Source organism: Camelus bactrianus, chromosome 12 (assembly GCF_048773025.1).
Source record: "Camelus bactrianus isolate YW-2024 breed Bactrian camel chromosome 12, ASM4877302v1, whole genome shotgun sequence".
In the NCBI taxonomy this organism is placed as follows: Eukaryota; Metazoa; Chordata; class Mammalia; order Artiodactyla; family Camelidae; genus Camelus; species Camelus bactrianus.
In genome coordinates this window covers 52515383-52531881 of record NC_133550.1, presented here as the reverse complement: position 1 = coordinate 52531881, position 16499 = coordinate 52515383, and the positions used below count along the sequence as shown (strand labels likewise).

The following is a 16499-nucleotide window of genomic DNA, read 5'->3' as shown; positions in this document are numbered from 1 at the left end:
GAGTGCATTTAACTGACGGAAGCTCATCTAGAACCTGATAGCCAGGGGAATTGGAAAAGTGGTTCCCAGGCTTCCACATCCTGTGATGAAGGACTCAGAAGGGGAATGGAAAAGGCTGCTGTCAGTAGACAATATCTAGCACAGCTGGGGAGGCGAGTTGGGACCAGACTGTGAAAGGAACGGGAAGGGATGCTAAGAGTCAGGGAGATGCTGCCTGGAATTTCACTGGAGGTTTAGAAGCAGGATTGTCACAATTCCATCCATTTTTATATGTGTTGATGGCACAGTGGAGGTCATTCGTCTAAACTAAAAACAAAAAACAAGCTATACCACAATGATTTATTAAATAACTGTTATGTACGTAGAATCATGCAGTGAGAAAGTCCTTTAAGGGTTTTTAAAAATATTATGTATGGTTGACCCTTGAACAACACAGGCTTGAACTGTGTGGATTCACTTAGACACACATTATTTTCTTTTTTTAATAATAGACACTACAGTACTGCTACACAATCTGGGATCAATTGAATATGTGGATGCAGAACCAGGATGTGGAGGAACTTCAAATACGGAGCAACTGAGTGTAAGGGGCGGACCCTAAGTTATATGTGAATTTTCAGCTGTGTCGGGGGTCGGCATGCTTGTTGTCCAGCTGATTCACAGGTCCATGGCAGTTGTGTTAACTCATCCATCCAGTGTGCCTCCCCCCAGTTTTTTACTCTGTGCACATTTTGTAGCAGGCATTGTGGTTACAGATATGAAGTATCTATGGTCTCTAAGAAGCTAATATCCTTTTTCTTTTCAGTGAAGACTAAGAAAGTTTTAGAGGGTTATGTGGTAGATTAATTCATTGCTTCTCAAAGTAACTTCTGCTGAACCTTATTCTTGTAAGGTGCTCTAAGGAAAAAAAAAAAAGCATCCCTCTCTCAAACCCATTTTAAAGAATTTGTTTATCTACTGTATTTCCTCTCGCAAATTTAAGGCCCTAACAAATCCTGTAGTTAAAAAAAGTTAACCGTTTAATTTTGTTTTACCATAATTGCCCACCTTTATTTGACTCCTAGTATCTCAATAGTTTAGTTCTTCGGGGCACAGTTGGGGAGAGATTGGCTGCTGGTATAGAAGAGGGTCCCAAATTGAAGACTACCATGGTGCTATTTACCAACAAAGATTTGGATACAGTGCCTTGGGCAGAACAGACACTTTGACAATTATAATTCTTCCATTTCACCAGAATGTGATCTCTGACCATTTGGTGGTGTCTTCTTCAGTGACTCATCAATACGAGAGAATGAAAAGAAGAAAAATATTTGAGCTTTGAACAGGACTTCCTCATTTCAGAAGCATTTTCATGGCAGAAAGGACATTGAACTAATCAAACTGATCTTAATACAAAAAAACAAATTAACAGCTATCCAGAATTAATTTCTGCAGGGTGAGATATTAAGTGCCATAACAGTCATCTAGGAAAATGCAAATCTTGGACAGTGGAAGTTTATAACTAGTTTAACAGGATGTTAAATGGTGAGCTTGGCTGCAGCAGTGGATTACAGTAAATATTCCAAAAAATGGACAGAGGAGGTTTTTGCAAGCCAGTTACACACTATGGAACTCCTTCACCCACAAGGCCTTGAAAGAGCCTTGAAAGGGTTGAACAAATGGAAATAGAAATGGATTTGGTGAAATTTTTTTTTTAATTGAAGTATAGTCAGTTTATAATGTGTTAATTTCTGGTGTACGGCATAATGATTCAGTTATATAAATACATATATATACCTTTTTCATTATAGACTATTATAAGGTATTGAATATAGTTCCCTGTGCTATACAGTAGGACCTTGTTGCTTGGTAGAGATTCTTTGGACAGTTTTGCTGTGGTTCCTCATCTTTGTCCCCCTAGAGCCACTAAGAGGAGGTGTGGGGTGTTGCCTGCCTCACCTCTCGCCTGCAGTTGGAGACGTGTTCCCATGAATGACTCTGGCTGGCGGATCTGGGTGGGTAGCAGCTGTGGCAGGGAGGGAGAAGGGAGAAGGGAGAAGCTACAGTGAGTTTGGCTGGGCCTTCTCTCCAAGAATCAAGTCAAAGGGCATTGGATGGAGGCTAATGGCAGATAGAGCCAGCCTGGCACCATTCTAAATCCTGCCCCATCAGCTGGCTATGTGGAGTGGATGGCAGGAAAACCAGAGATGGCGGGGGGAAGAGCAGCTGGAGGAAATGTGTTGCTTGCATCCAAGGAAGTTCAGGCAAGTGTCCCCAGGCTGAGGCTTCTGAGGATCTGTCCGCACAAAACAACTCCAACATCTGCCAAGTCCCACTGTATGGAAGCCTGCTTACAACAGTGCCAGTTAAACCATTGATGTCCCGCTGTCTTCACCTCTCCCACCGCCCCTGCTTTGACCTTGCTGGGCACAGAAGTCTAGGCCAGCACACTGCGAGAGGAGAGACGCCCAGCAGAGAAGAGACAAAGGGCCATCAGCAGTGACCAGGCTGTAGAAAGCCCTAGCGGAAGAAGTTTTACATGCTTATTCTGCGTAATGAACCAGGACCGTCCTAGTAATTTAAAACGACTATAGATCTTCTATTATTTACAGTAACAGGGAGGTCACAGCACCTGACCTACTGTTTTACAAGGGTGAGTGGGTTACCCTCGTTGACCAGATTTCAAGGGACACTGGGAGACAAAACCAAGTTGCTTTCACAGTTACTCCATGGGTCCTGTTTCCTGTTTGTTCAATGTGCCGCTTACACCGTTAAAAGACAACAAAGACAGGCATGTGTGAGAAGATAATGGTGGATGCCTGCAATACAGCTGGGCCGTTACAACATGCCACTAAATATTTGCTGGTAAAATCCTAATCCTGGTGTATGTGCAGCAGCAAATTTACCTTGGGTTATTTTATATACATCTTAAGATGAAGGCTGAAGACTGGGACAAGAAGTGATGTGATGGGAGAAAGAGGTCACAGAATGAGGAAGGCTTGTGCATCTTTTAGCTGAAACTGGTACCCACGGAAAGCCCGCTGGAGGCTGGCGAAGGGGTAAGCTCTGTTGGCGGGGGTGGGTGTCCTATGGTGCCTCCATGCATCATTTTGGGTTCATTTACTGAGTCTCAAGCTTCGGGCTTGATACCGGGGTTTCAAAGCTGTTATCTTCCCCAGCACTTCACAATTTAGCAGGGGAGACTGACAACTGTGCAATCTGACTGACTCTGGAGATAACAGCGAGCTAAGGAAAGTCAGACTAAGTCGGCCTGGAGGTTTATTTAAGTGAGGGTTAACAGCAGAATCTGGCTTTGAACTAAACGTGGGCATTTGCTAGACTGAGAAGCATTTAACGTTGCAGATATGATGGGAAGTCAGGGTGGTGGTCTGCATTCACCTGTGATTCTCATGTTGGAATCGCATCAGGATCATTTGGAAGCACCAAACCTCCAGTGATTCTAACTCCAGTAGAAATCTGAAGCTCAATAGCATAAACTCTCAACCCTCCCAAGCTCTCACGTGATTCTGATACAGTAAGTTTTGGCGTTTGGGAACCACCGGAAGTTCTCAGCAAAAAAATTCTGACTTGGATTTATGAAGGCTTGGCTAGCTGTGTTGCAACTATGAATGGTTTTACTGAAATTGGTCCCCACAGAAAGCCGACCAACAAATGCAACCAACATCACTTGTGAAAAGAATTAACTTTTATTGCTATTTTATAAAGCTTAATACTTTTCTAAAAGAAAAACAATTCTTCTAAAAGAAAAATTATGTAGATAATATAGCCATTAGAAGAAATAGCAGAGCTGAGTAATGTGAAAAAAGCAGTAAGCAGCAATAAAATTAATACCTACATAAAACTAGCAGTGCAATAAGATAAAGCAGAAAGCAGCTTTACATTAGGGGAAAAAATTATTTAAATACAGAAATAGCACCTTACAAAAAGGGATTGAGAAATGTAAACTTGGTAGGTAGGTTCAAGTATAAAAGTTACACCCCCAACTCTTGTACCAGAATGAAAGGGTTTCAAAAACCCTGGACGGTGTGGGGCACCCACGCCTCCCTCAGTGCTAACTCAAAGCTGCATTTCCTTAGCACAATCACCAACAATCTTTTTTTTTTTCTTTTTCTTTTACTAAATTGTACAGCAACGGACTGAAGATTGCCACGGCTTCTTCACTACCCCAATATCCAAATCTAGCTTAACTGCTCCAGTACCGTCAGTTGCTCTGTAACAAACAGACTGACTTTCCTGACGGAAACAGCCACTACATTACGATTTTATTTTCACACATCACAGAGCCACATGAAGAAGTAAGGACTGAATACAAAAGGAATTTGTTCTTGGTTTTCTATTGCTCGCAGAATCATAGTCTCGTTTATGGGTTTGCCTCTTAACACCCCTCAAGAACTGTGAATTCTCTGAGGTTTATGTGGTCATATTGCGAACCGAGTTTAAAAAAAAAAAAGACAGCAGAGAAGTTAAATCGGTGGGCTTCCCATGACAGTGAGGAGAAAATCAATCTGTTTTCATCTAAATGTAGACCTCTCAAGTGAAAATATTTTGTGGAAGGGCTTAAGCATGATACATTTAAAATGCACATACCCTGTGTAGATTTACACGCTGCATGTCTTATAATCTACTTGAAAAAGGCATGTCTTTGTTTTGATCGGGAACCCATCATATCATTTCAGGGTAATCTTTATCATGCAGTTAGATTAGATTAGCTGATAATAAGAATCACCCTTTTTATCTGTTTAACTCTAGAGAAGACTGTGAAAAAGGGAGAAAAAAATACCATCTTGTAAACTTTAAAAGTTTAGTGTTGATAAACATTGTATATAATAGCAAATTTATTTAATCTGGCTACCTACCTCAAGTCTTCAAAAAAACCTTGTGGGGGTAATAAGGCTAATATTATCCTGTAGTTAATATAAAGCTACTTTACTCAGACTCCCGGAGTCTCTTAAATTAATATTTTCATTCTTTCATAGAACATTTTATTGGGTCCCCAAATAAAAATAAAATAAAATCCTGCACTGAGATTCCACATCTAAGAAGTTTAAAAAAGGAGAAAGGCATAAAGAAAGGAAAGCGTGAAGGAAAGAAGGAAACCAGGAAGGGAGAGAGGGAGGGAGGAAGCCATTTGCTCTGAAGAGACAATGAAGAACACAGCAGTACATCTAGGGACACAAAGATCTAATCTGGCAACTTCATGAAACCCTAAAGTCACACAGTTTAACAGAGGGGTATTGCGTAAGTCTGCAGAACTGTATTCATGCTAGAACAATGAACCCCTGCACTCCTGGTTCTTATTTTGTAGAAGTACTCTGAAAAATAACTCTAGTTTGAATACCACTCTTGGATACTGAACATAACATGTCCATCTTCCCTCTTACCCTTCCGAACAGGAAGAAAAAAAGTAAAAGAAAAAAAATTAAAATGTCACCTATCACCCTATAGCATTTTCTACATCGTCACTCTTGACAATCCTACCCAGAAGTCTCGACCAGGTTCCAATTTTCCAGATAATTCCTTTCTACCATCCTGATTAATTCAATAAACAACTGTTAGAAGGCACCCCATACCCGATACTCTACAGTTAACATTTAAATAAAAAACCCACAGGGGCACGTAGTGAAGGAAACTGATCATCGTCGGAGTTTTACAAATGAACAGTAAGACTTCACCACTCACATAGTTAATGAGAAGCAGCTATCTGGCTGCTAGAGTTCGTCGTGGTCTCATGCCCAGAGAGGGTGAGCACAGTTCATTATATTAGAGCAAAGTGTATCCTTCACAGGTATTTTGGTCTTGACATTGGTCATGTGTAGACATTTATCCACATTATTACTAGGTTGTAAAATAAGTGCAGGGCAAATTACAGGAAAAAAGTATCAACATTCATGTCGTCACACCCTGAAACACATGTGTTTTTTTGCTGTAGTTGTAAACTTTTTTGCACTCGATCCCATTTCAGGAACAAAATAAATAATACCATAGGATTCACAACTGAAGTTGGCTTCCTGATGAAGCCAAAGGAAGCAGTAGCTTTCTTAAACTGCAGAGAGGAAGCTCCTCTCACCACACATCTACTCGGTGAGGGGAAATATGTGCCCAGAACGCTCACCCTAGTTAAGTGCTAGACGCACCCTGCCCCTGCCACCTTTACAAAACCCACAAGGGTTCAGGAGGTTGTTCTGATCGACTTCCAGCAATAAGGTGAATCTTGAATCAAAACCACAAAAGTCAGTTGGTGCTTTCACGGTGACACCATGCACAGAGTCTGGACTCGCACTGGTATTAAATGCATGATTAATAACAATGATTTTCAGGAAAACAGATGCTTCATGATGACAGGGAGATAACATTGGAAGCGGTGATGTGGGAGAGAGGAAGGATGCGTGCTGAAGTCCGGGTGGTTTGCATCCTGGTTTCTGTTCTGCATTAGGACGTGACCTGCAACACAGAGGACATTCAGGGGGCTCTGTCCCACCCCCGCCGGGCAAAGCGTCAGGTCAGTCGGCCCCACCGCTGGGTATCTCGAGTCTCCTCTGCGCTGAGCTGGTGTTTCGTGACTGATTCCTTTCTCTTCTCCTAAGGACGGGGTCCCCGAGGCTGCCAGGTGTCTTGAAAAACGTCTCTCGATGTGTGCGTCGCGTGCTCTTGGGGGTCACTGGAACTGGTGACTGAAATTAGAGGGAAAAAAAAAGTAAATAAAAACAGAAGTGAAGTCAAATTGTTCCCAATCTCTGAACTGGAAGCCCCTTCTTAACCTATGTCCTTGTGACCCCTCTGCAGGTGTTCCATCCTCTTTGCTTTTCTGTCACACTCATCTGATTTATCTCCTTCAAAACATTTAGCACAGTTGGAAACTGACTTATTTTGTGTACAGAAAGGCAGCCTCGTGAAGAGGGTACACGTGTGGCACTGGCGCCTGGAGCCAGGGTCTGGGCTTTGCCAAACTAGCTGTGTGACCTCGGGCAAATTACTTAACCAGTCTGTCCCTCAGTTTCTGCATTGTACAATGGGATGATAAAACTTCACAGGGCTGTAAGAATTAAATGAGATATCTATTAAGTGCTTTAGATTATGCTGGGCAAAGTGTAAGTATATGTGTCTTTGCTCTTTTTGTTTACTTGCTAATATTTATCCTCTCATGTTATTACTTTTTTTAATTTTAATTTTTTTCGGGGGAGAGGTAATTAGGTTTATTTATTTATTCTTAATGGAGGAACTGGGGATTAAAGCCAGGACCTCACGCATGCTAGACATGTGCACTACCATTGAGCACCTGCCCCCCTCTTATGTTATATATTTATTCCCTTAATGTGCCCTAAAAGGGCAGGTATCATCCTGTTTACTGTTATATTTTTACTGCCTAGATCAGTGCCTGGCTCTTAAGTGGTGATCAAAAAGCTTATGTTATAATTGCCTTGTTTAAAAACTAACATGTTTATTTCAATGTCTAGCAAATCTTTGAGACTTTGAATTATTTGTCAAAAGTAGTTTTGGCTATAACATAACTTTTTCTGGGAGTGAAAGTAATTACTCCTGAACAATGTCTAATACATAATCAGAATTCAACAAATGCTTATTGACTGAACTACAGATGGAGTTTAGGGAACAAATATAGTGCTGATTAATTTATATTGATTCTATACACTTATATATGTCCATTTGTAAATATTTCATGTGAGTGTGTACACACACACACATACATACACATCAAGGTAAACTGGATATATATCCACGGCCTTTTAAACACTACATTTTAAGAAATGATAGATGCTAAAAATACTTTGAGCTAGTATCAAGACTTTTGTTTCCCTTGATTGTTTCTATAGCTGCACAATTAAAATTCAGGGTGGTTTCCTTTACTGACCTAATCAAATGAAAGCCTGAAGAAATCATCTGAATATTCAGCATTCATCCAAAATCCCCCTGAACTGTGCTGTAAGTCCCTTCTGATTGTAAGAAACAGACTGACAACTAAAACTATCTTTGCCTTTAAAGCATACGCTTTCCCGCCTGAGGTCTCAGTGCTTTTAAAACAAGCAGATAACTCTGGGTCTACAATGGAAGCCTGGCAGAATCTGACCTAGAGCCCTTGTCCTATGTTGTTTGACTGAAATCTGATTAAATGCAGGCAAATCTCATCCGGGAGTGATGTGCCTTCTTGTGCTGAACTGAAATGAAACTTCAGGGCTCACCTGTTGTAATTTTACCACAGAGACCGAATGTCCTCCATAAACGGGGGATTCAGGCTGGATGACGCTGTGTGATCTAGACATCACTGGACTCAGGTTAAGTGAGCACGGACCGTGAAGCTGAGGATCTGCGGAGGGGAGTGCCGACGATTTGGGGTTAACCATGGTGGGAGGGCCGATGAGAAGATGAGCTGTTGATCCAAGGCCAGGCAAGCCAAAATTCACAGGTCCCGTGCTTGGGAGAGCGCTGGGAGCGGAGGAAACTGGCCCGGGCATCGTGGGAGAATAGAGAACAGGGAAAGGGCCCAGTGTCGGCGATGGTAAGACCATGCATGGGACACCGAGCGGGGGCAGCTGGCCTGAAGGTGGTCCCACAGCATGGGGGGTCTGAGTGCCAGGTAAGAGCACATTGAAGCCATTTAATCCTGAAACAGAAGCAGAACAAGGTGAAAGTCAACGAGCTTCCATCCTTCAGGGTCCTTTCAACGGGAACCCACAATAAACCAAATCCCCGCCCCGCCCAGGGCAGGCCAGCCCTCTCCGCGCCCTCCCAGCCTTACACCACTCTCTGCAGCACTGGCCATGACTGAAATCCCACATCCACCTGTATGACAGCTGGGTGGATGCGCGTGTCTCCTGAGGGAGTTTATTAATATGAGCTCCACTGAATCCAAGTTGAGGAAAGTGAATTTGGATGGGGAAAATAATGTTTCTTTTTACAAACTTCTAACTGAAATTTCTATTTCCCTCAGTTAACATCACCAGCCACAAATCACAACAGCATAACAGGACCTTGACTTTATCACAAGTAAAAGGCCTGGGTGTATTCATGTAACATTACAGTGACGGCAGGTTTCTTAAGAGAGTGTTAAGCTCACCACAACTTTGAAGTTATGAGAGGACTGGACATGCTGTCAGATCCTTTTATTACTATAATTTAAAAAATTCATTTTCTAACTGTATTTCAATATAAATGGCTTCCTGTATAATCCTATGTATTTAATTCTGTGCATTTGTAAACATTCTGAGGAGGATTCCACAGGCTTCATCATGGTCCAAGGGTCCATGGCCTGTGCTGGGCTGTCATTTTCATTCTGAAGAAGCCAAGTCTGTTTTTTGTTAATCAATGTATCCGCAACACTGAGTATCATTCTTAGATTGAGCCCTCCCAAAATATTTGCTGAAGGAATAAAGGATGTTTTCTAGATAAATGATGACAAATACCTACCTAACCTATGAAGCAAACAAGGAATTGAAGAAAATCTCCTTGTCTCTTTGCATGGAGAGCCACTCCGTGTACATAGTGCATATTTTAAAAATTAGGTATCTGTTATATTTCAGTTTTATTTCCAACAAGTTTAGCATTTACTGAGTCTTACCAGGTGTCAGGCACTATTATCCTAAGTGCTTCAGATGTATTATCTTATTAAATTTAATGCAATTTTCACAGCACCCCTATGAAGCAGGCGCTATTATTATTCGTTTTACCAATGAGGAGGGCTGAATACTTAAGTTCACGCAGATCATGAGTGGTTTGAAGGTCCAGCCCTCTCACTCCAGACCTGGCACTTGACCACAACGACATGTCACACTTGCGGGTGTTTATGAGATCAGCACGCTACCCGCACATGGCCAGTAGGTTCCTGTCGTTAAATGGCACCAACGCCAGATTCAGCTGAACGATAAAAACAGAATCGCCTTTGGAGTGTGTAGTGCTTTTCCACCAAGTAAAGTTGAACGCATTAAAAATAAATTCCCCGCCCTAGTTACTTTCTCATTGTCCTTGAGATGGGGGAAAGTGAAAACAGCCCCTAACTACATTTCATCAACGGAGAAAGCAACGGGGCCGGGGTGAAATGGCTCAGAAGCAGCTCCTAAGTGCACCAGCTGGGTCAGGTGACGTGAACAAAAATTTAAAAACCCGCTTTATGACCCGACCGCCCCCAGGGACTGGAAGATGTGATGACATCCCTTACCGGCTGGCGACTGCACATAAAGATACTGCAGCAAAGACGGCTCTTTGGCGCTTTCGTTTTCTTTCACAGGCTTTTCGATCTCTGTATTTCTTGAAGTATTTCCCCACTCAGAAGAAATGAGGCAGGGTGCGGTAGCCTTTCCCGAAACCTCCTTTGCAGCAGGAAGTTGGCCATCCACGTGAATGTCTTCGTGGGGTGCGGATCCCCTGTTACCCACAGCCTTGGGAGCAGCCACGTCTGTGGAATCGGAGGGTTTCTATGCACAACCCAACCAGGGGCCAGAAGAAAGGCAAGTCAAAATCCTGGCAGGAAATTGCAGTAACAGCTCTCTCAAAATAGCTCACACACACACAAAAAGGTCAGACACAGCTGTGCGCCACCCTGACTTGTATATGTCACTTGTTCCTGTCACATTATAGGGATGGTCTGAAGGTCAGTGTCATGTCATATGCTTCTGCAGGCTTATGATTCTCAGGCATAGAAATTTTATGGAGATTTTGATGATGGAAAACTGGCCATGGTGTTAAGACTGGGAGATAAATTTCTGAGCTAGACCATATAAAGGGCTTTGATGCTACAGGCTTTTAGGAGTTTTGGTTATCTGAGACACATATATATATATATATATAGGTATACCAGTCAGTCGTTCCCTTCTGTTCTGTGACCCCAGGCTATATACAAAATTAGAAAAATTCATTCTGGCAAGAGAAAAGAACAGAGGAGGAAGGGTCCTAATTAATGGACTGAGTTCCATGTGCCTTGCTGACCCTCTCCAAATGGCTGTAACGACAGTGCTTCTGCTTTCTGAGACTTTTACTGGTCATGTCTCATTAACCTCCGAATGGCTACTAAGCGGAGACACAGAAAAGCCAGATTTTTGTTCTTTTTATTTCGTAGTTGGGGAAATGGGCCCTCTGAGCAGACCCGAGAGCTGTCAAATGGCACCAGCATGCCTGACTCTGGAACCGAGGTGCTCCCTGGATTAGCATGACTATGTCATCAACATGTTAAAAAAAAAAAACAGTATAGCAATAAAGACGGGGGAAGAACATACAAACATGTTAACTGTGATTGCCTCTCTGCTGGGATTATGTTTGTCTGTTTTGTTTGTCTTTATATTTTTTAGCACTTCATGCAAAGTGTGACTTTTATAAAAATCACTTTTATGACAGTACTACTTCATGGTGGGATTTTTGGAGCAAGCAAGTCCTGGACTATAGTCTTTCCCTGCTGTTCTGTGACCCCAGGCTATATACAGAATTAGAAACATTCATTCCGGCAAGAGAAAGGAACAGAGGAGGGAGGGTCCTAATTCATGGACTGGGTTCCATGAAGTGTGCCTTGCCGACCTCTCCAAACGGCTGTAACGACAGTGCTTCTGCTTTCTGAGACGTACTGGTCGACCTGTGTGTGTTTCTTAGGGAGGAAGTCTGGGCTCATGGACATCCGTGAGCACATCCGCCCAAGCTCCCCTACCTTGGACATGACGAGGGAGAAGGGGCCGTCCTCGCAGTCCCTACTTTGTCTCTTCGTGGCCGGTTCCTCCTCCTCCTGGGGCTTCCTCTCCTCGCCGAGGCGCTTCTGAACCGAGGGTGGGGTGGACTGCTCCGCCACTGTGACTTCCGGGCCTCTGCTGTCTCTCTCTGCCCCCGGCCCCGGGGACGGTCCCTCCTGCAGGCTCCCGCACAGCATGAACAGCGAGGGGGAGGGCACGTACACCAAGGGCTGGCCGGCCAGCAGGGCCGGCTTCAAGCTCTCTGCATCTGAGGCCGCAGAAGCCAGGGGGAGCCCTCCTTGTCCACTGACACCATTCTGTGCGGAGAAGGCCTGCATGTCCATTGGAGCCACAGAAACTACTTGGTGGCCGAGAGGGTTAACACGGTATGCGGAGTCAACAGAGAGGCCGGGGAAAGGAGCGGAGGTGTCCAGGCAGCTTGATGGAGGCATCACTCTCTGACTGGCAAGAGATTCTCCCCTGTAATAAAGATACAAAAGGGGCCCCATCAAGTTACCACCTTCTACCAACTCTTCTCTGCTTTCCTAGAGAGGTACCAAGGCAGGGGTGAGAGCAGACAGCTCAGGCCGACAGTAAAGCACACTCCTGAGCATCTGTTAGCCAATCCCAGAGGGAGGCGACCATGCCATCTGAATGGGTGGTTAGGGATGGGGTAGGGGTATCTCAGATGCGGGCTAATACTGGCTCCTCCTCGGTCCCTTCCACAGCCAACCATTGTCATGTCACCCAGCAGGCACCCCTTCCCAGGCACAGAGATGCTATAATGACTGGCATAATATTGCAGTGATTTTACGTAATTATTATGATAACGCTTGCTCCCCCCAGCTGGGAGGAAAACTGAAGCTCCGAGGCTACTCAACCTACAGAAGGTCACCCAGCCGCCGTGAGAGGCCCTGGCTCATAACAGACTGGACCAAACTTCAGTTTAAAGGACACATATAGTTTGTCTCAACTCCACTGTGAGATAAATGAAGTGGGCAGTGCGTGAGGAAATCAATTTATCCACAAAATTATTTTCTGTCATTCTGTCCCATTCTGCTCCGTATTACTACAGAATTTGTATGTAGCACATGTTCAAAATTAAGTCCCATCAATATACAAGATAAACAATGTCTGGGCCTTTTATATAGAAACATTTCCAAATACTAGAGAACATGTTTCTATTTTTAGTATATTTCTGGAATTGATGAGGAAAATCCTTTAAGAGTCCTTTGAGAATCAGTAAAGAGGTCAGGGATCTCTCTCAACCTTTGTGATGGAATCACTGAGAGCAATTTTACCCACAGTTTCGTCCTCTCACTGTGGGGAGTAAATGGAGTGCACGGGGCTGCAGAGATGAGTAAATCTCTCCAACCACAGGCTCCCTGGATGAGTAGGCGCCGTCACTCAGCTCTGTGAAACCACGTGCCCGCACTGACTGTAGCGCCCACCCCCTGCCCTCTGGCCCCTCACCTTCAACCTCCCCGTCTCCACCAATAAGATCACCATCACCTGAGACCCAGGGGCTCTTGGTGATGCCTCTTTCTACTTCGGTGAGTCTTACGCTGATCCTCATCTCTTTCCATCTTCAGTGGACATGGCTTAGACTGTGAATGTTCTGTGATCTCCTGATCTGGGAGCCCTTCTCGACTTCCAATTCCACCTGCTTAAAGTAGCCACAGTCTCCTCCAGTGAACCTATGATAGCTCTCTACCGTGCGTCTGAAAAATCCAAACTCTTCTTCCTGGCTTTCATGTTTTGCTTTGTTTGTTCGTTTGTTTCTTTGTTTTATGAGGGGGAGGTAATTAGGTTTACTTATTTATTTTTATTCAGAGGAACTACTGGGGATCGAACCCAGGACCTCGTGCATGCTAAGCATGCGCTCTACCACTTGAGCTATACCCTACCCCCTTCCCTGGCTTTCAAAGCCTTTTGCCAGCTTGACCTACTTACCCCCAACACCCCAAGCTCTTCTTATAACTATTTCCTTGCACTATCCTATTTGGACAAATCTTTATGGCTAAACTTGCCAGCCAATTTCCCACATACTCCCTGACCCAACAACCTGCTTCTTCCCACATCTGTCATTATAAACCTCTCCTGTTCTCTTTAGCACTTCCTCTGATAATTTGATTTCCTTCAAAATCAAACCCCAAATGTGACTCAGACAGCCTAGGTTTAAATCTCAGTCTGTCACTGATGAGCATTGTGACCTTGGGCCAGTTACTTAACCTCTCTGGGTTTCAGTTTCCTCTCTGTAAAATGAGGACAAGAGGGCCAACCTCAAAAGGCTGTTATGATTAGATGAGATACATGTAGAACTTTCGGAACAGTGCCTGGTAGTTCATAAACAAAGTTAGCTACGAGGATGACAAAGCGCTTCGTGGGACTATGATGCACCATTTCTCAGCGTCACATCAGTGAACTGCCTTTCCTCAGTGTATTTGTCTTTTTATTTTTTCTTTGTAAGCTTTCATTGCCTAGGGGATACATTTTTCATACTTTTGTGTCCCTGATGCCAAATTCTGCACAGTGTGGAGCATAAGGGGGGAACTTACAAAATTCTTTATAAACAAACGGCCGACTTGGGCAAGACCACTACATTTTACTTTTTGATGGGTGGCATTTCAATTTAGTCAAAGTTAAGACTAGGAAATAGAAAAAAGCACACTTGGTGTTTTAAAAAGACTACTTACTGTGACTTATCTCCTATTTTCTGCCTGTAGACAGCTGCCAGACTTCCAATCTCTAAGGAGTAGCCCCCTGGTCCTAAAAAGGCAAATGAAAGTCTGACAAATACAGCAAGGGACTTAACCACACCAGTTATACACAGCGGGGTTCATTATTCACAGCTGAGGGATTATAAGACTACCTCAGCTCCATTCTGGTTTTGATTCAAAGAGAGACACGCCCAGAAGCTAGCTCTTCATGGTGAATTCAGGTCTCATCAAGAATGAGTAAGAAAACAAAACAAAACAAGTATTGCTTTGTATGTCTGATGAATTTCTGAGATGCATCAGACAGGCCAAAGATGGCAAACCAATTGATCTTCAACCCTCAAGGCCGACTATGATCAATTTCAGGCATGGGGCCATGTTTACACCCCGTGAAGTCACCAACTCTTTTACCCGTCCCAAATCATTTCACTTTAGGTAAGTGAAAAAAAAACCCAAAAAACAATAACAAAACAGGCAGAGTCTAGAGTCAGCTCATTTCAAAATGCCAGTGCACGGAGAGGGCTGCAGTTACATAGTGACTGATGGGTTCCATGGATTGAGTAGAGGCAGGTACCTTGTTTTTCTCTGTAAGGGCTGCTGGGCTCTGAGTTCACTTTCCTCTGGATCTTCTCAGAAGCCTGAACTGAGTTAAAAGAACCATGCCGAGCGAGCTTCTGTTTTGCACAGAACTGAATGTGGCCATATGTTTCTCTTTTCAATTCTGGTAGGACGGACGCAGAAACATCCACTAGTTCTTCATCTAAATAAATAAGAGAACTGGTAGTGTTGTTATATACCTATAATTCAGGGTAATTTTAGCCTTTTTCAGATATGGCTTTGAGAACCTATAATTGTAGGGGATCTACCGTATACATTAAAAACTAAGACAAATCAAAGGAATTTTATAAGCCTTGTCTCAAACCCCAATTTCTTTTGAGGTACTAATTTTTTTTTTAAAGTGGAATGGGTGACTTTAAAGTAAATTGCATCCATACATATTCTAAAATTATCTAAACTTCGACAGAAGTAGAACAAGATGTTCTTCAACCCAAATTAGAATGGACCTGACATTTCAGATGCTTTCATTGGGCAGAGATATCAAAGGAAAAACCCAGCCATACTCAGCCCAACGTGCATATGTAGAGATTTTCACATTAATTGAGATCAGCCTCTTACACTGCAGCTCTAGGGCGATGAGAGTAAGAATCTCTATTTTCTATTATTATGGTTTAATATTTCTTTGTTATGCAGTAGGAGGCTGAGCTAAGTGACCAAAGGAATAAAGTCAGCAGAAACCTCATGTGAAACAATGAGGATAATAGGAGGCTGGGCCTTGGAGGCCCATTTTATGCCTAAACGAGCCTGTGTGAAATTAGGACAGAAATTCGTATATAGAACCAGGTCTATATTTCTAATAGAGAAATAGTCCCCATTGCTCAGATAGTTATTCCTACCCTGCTCATCTGTGCTATTTTTTCCCCTAAGTTCAAAGCATGAAAGGCCTAGCTAGCTAGACTTACACTTTCTAAAATACAGAAAAATTGAAAAAGAAAATCACCTTTATGGTTTTCTTTTCCTTATAACAAAAAAACCTAACAACTGCTCTGTTTGGAAAATTGGAACGTATAGAATCAAAAAGAAGAAAATGGGTCAAGACAGTGATAGGGATCGTATTTAGCCTCTTTCCTGAAACAAATAAAATACTGGACAAAATATATAAAGCAATGGCTCTCAGGACACTGGACACCAAGACCTGAAGGACAGGGATCCCTCAGAGACAGGAATCAAACGAGGAGAGCTCTGTGATTGCCCCGGCTTCCTGCCTAGAAAATGTTTTCAGGTTAGGGGACAGAGAGGGAGACCTAGGCAGAGCCTAGAAGTCTTCATAAGTTGAGGCAGGAGCTGGGAGTCCAGGAAAGCCAAGGCAGCTAGAGTTTGAAGGGCGCAATACCAAAGAGCAGTCACACAGAAAGCACGCTGGACGTCTGCAGAGGGTCTCCCCCCTTGAGTATAGTTGTCCCTTGATACACAGCAGATTGGTTTCAGGTCCCCCCATGGGTACCAAAATCTGCAGATGCTCAAGATCCTTATATAAAATGGCACAGTATTTTCATGTAAT

The 16499-nt window shown here is 43.3% G+C and overlaps 1 protein-coding gene across 1 annotated transcript in view; it reads right to left on the bottom strand.

The window, feature by feature from the left end:
• Positions 1 to 3663: 3663 nt before the first annotated feature.
• The window catches only part of E2F7 (E2F transcription factor 7), a 34543-nt gene continuing 21707 nt past the window's right edge, over positions 3664 to 16499 (bottom strand). The window contains exons 8-13 of the mRNA XM_010958833.3: positions 14955 to 15140; positions 14360 to 14432; positions 11645 to 12143; positions 10169 to 10424; positions 8196 to 8617; positions 3664 to 6671 (exon numbers count right to left, since the gene is read on the bottom strand). Coding sequence (XP_010957135.2) covers positions 6501 to 6671; positions 8196 to 8617; positions 10169 to 10424; positions 11645 to 12143; positions 14360 to 14432; positions 14955 to 15140 — 1607 coding nt within the window. The 3' untranslated portion in view covers positions 3664 to 6500. The remainder of the gene's footprint in view (positions 6672 to 8195; positions 8618 to 10168; positions 10425 to 11644; positions 12144 to 14359; positions 14433 to 14954; positions 15141 to 16499) is intronic.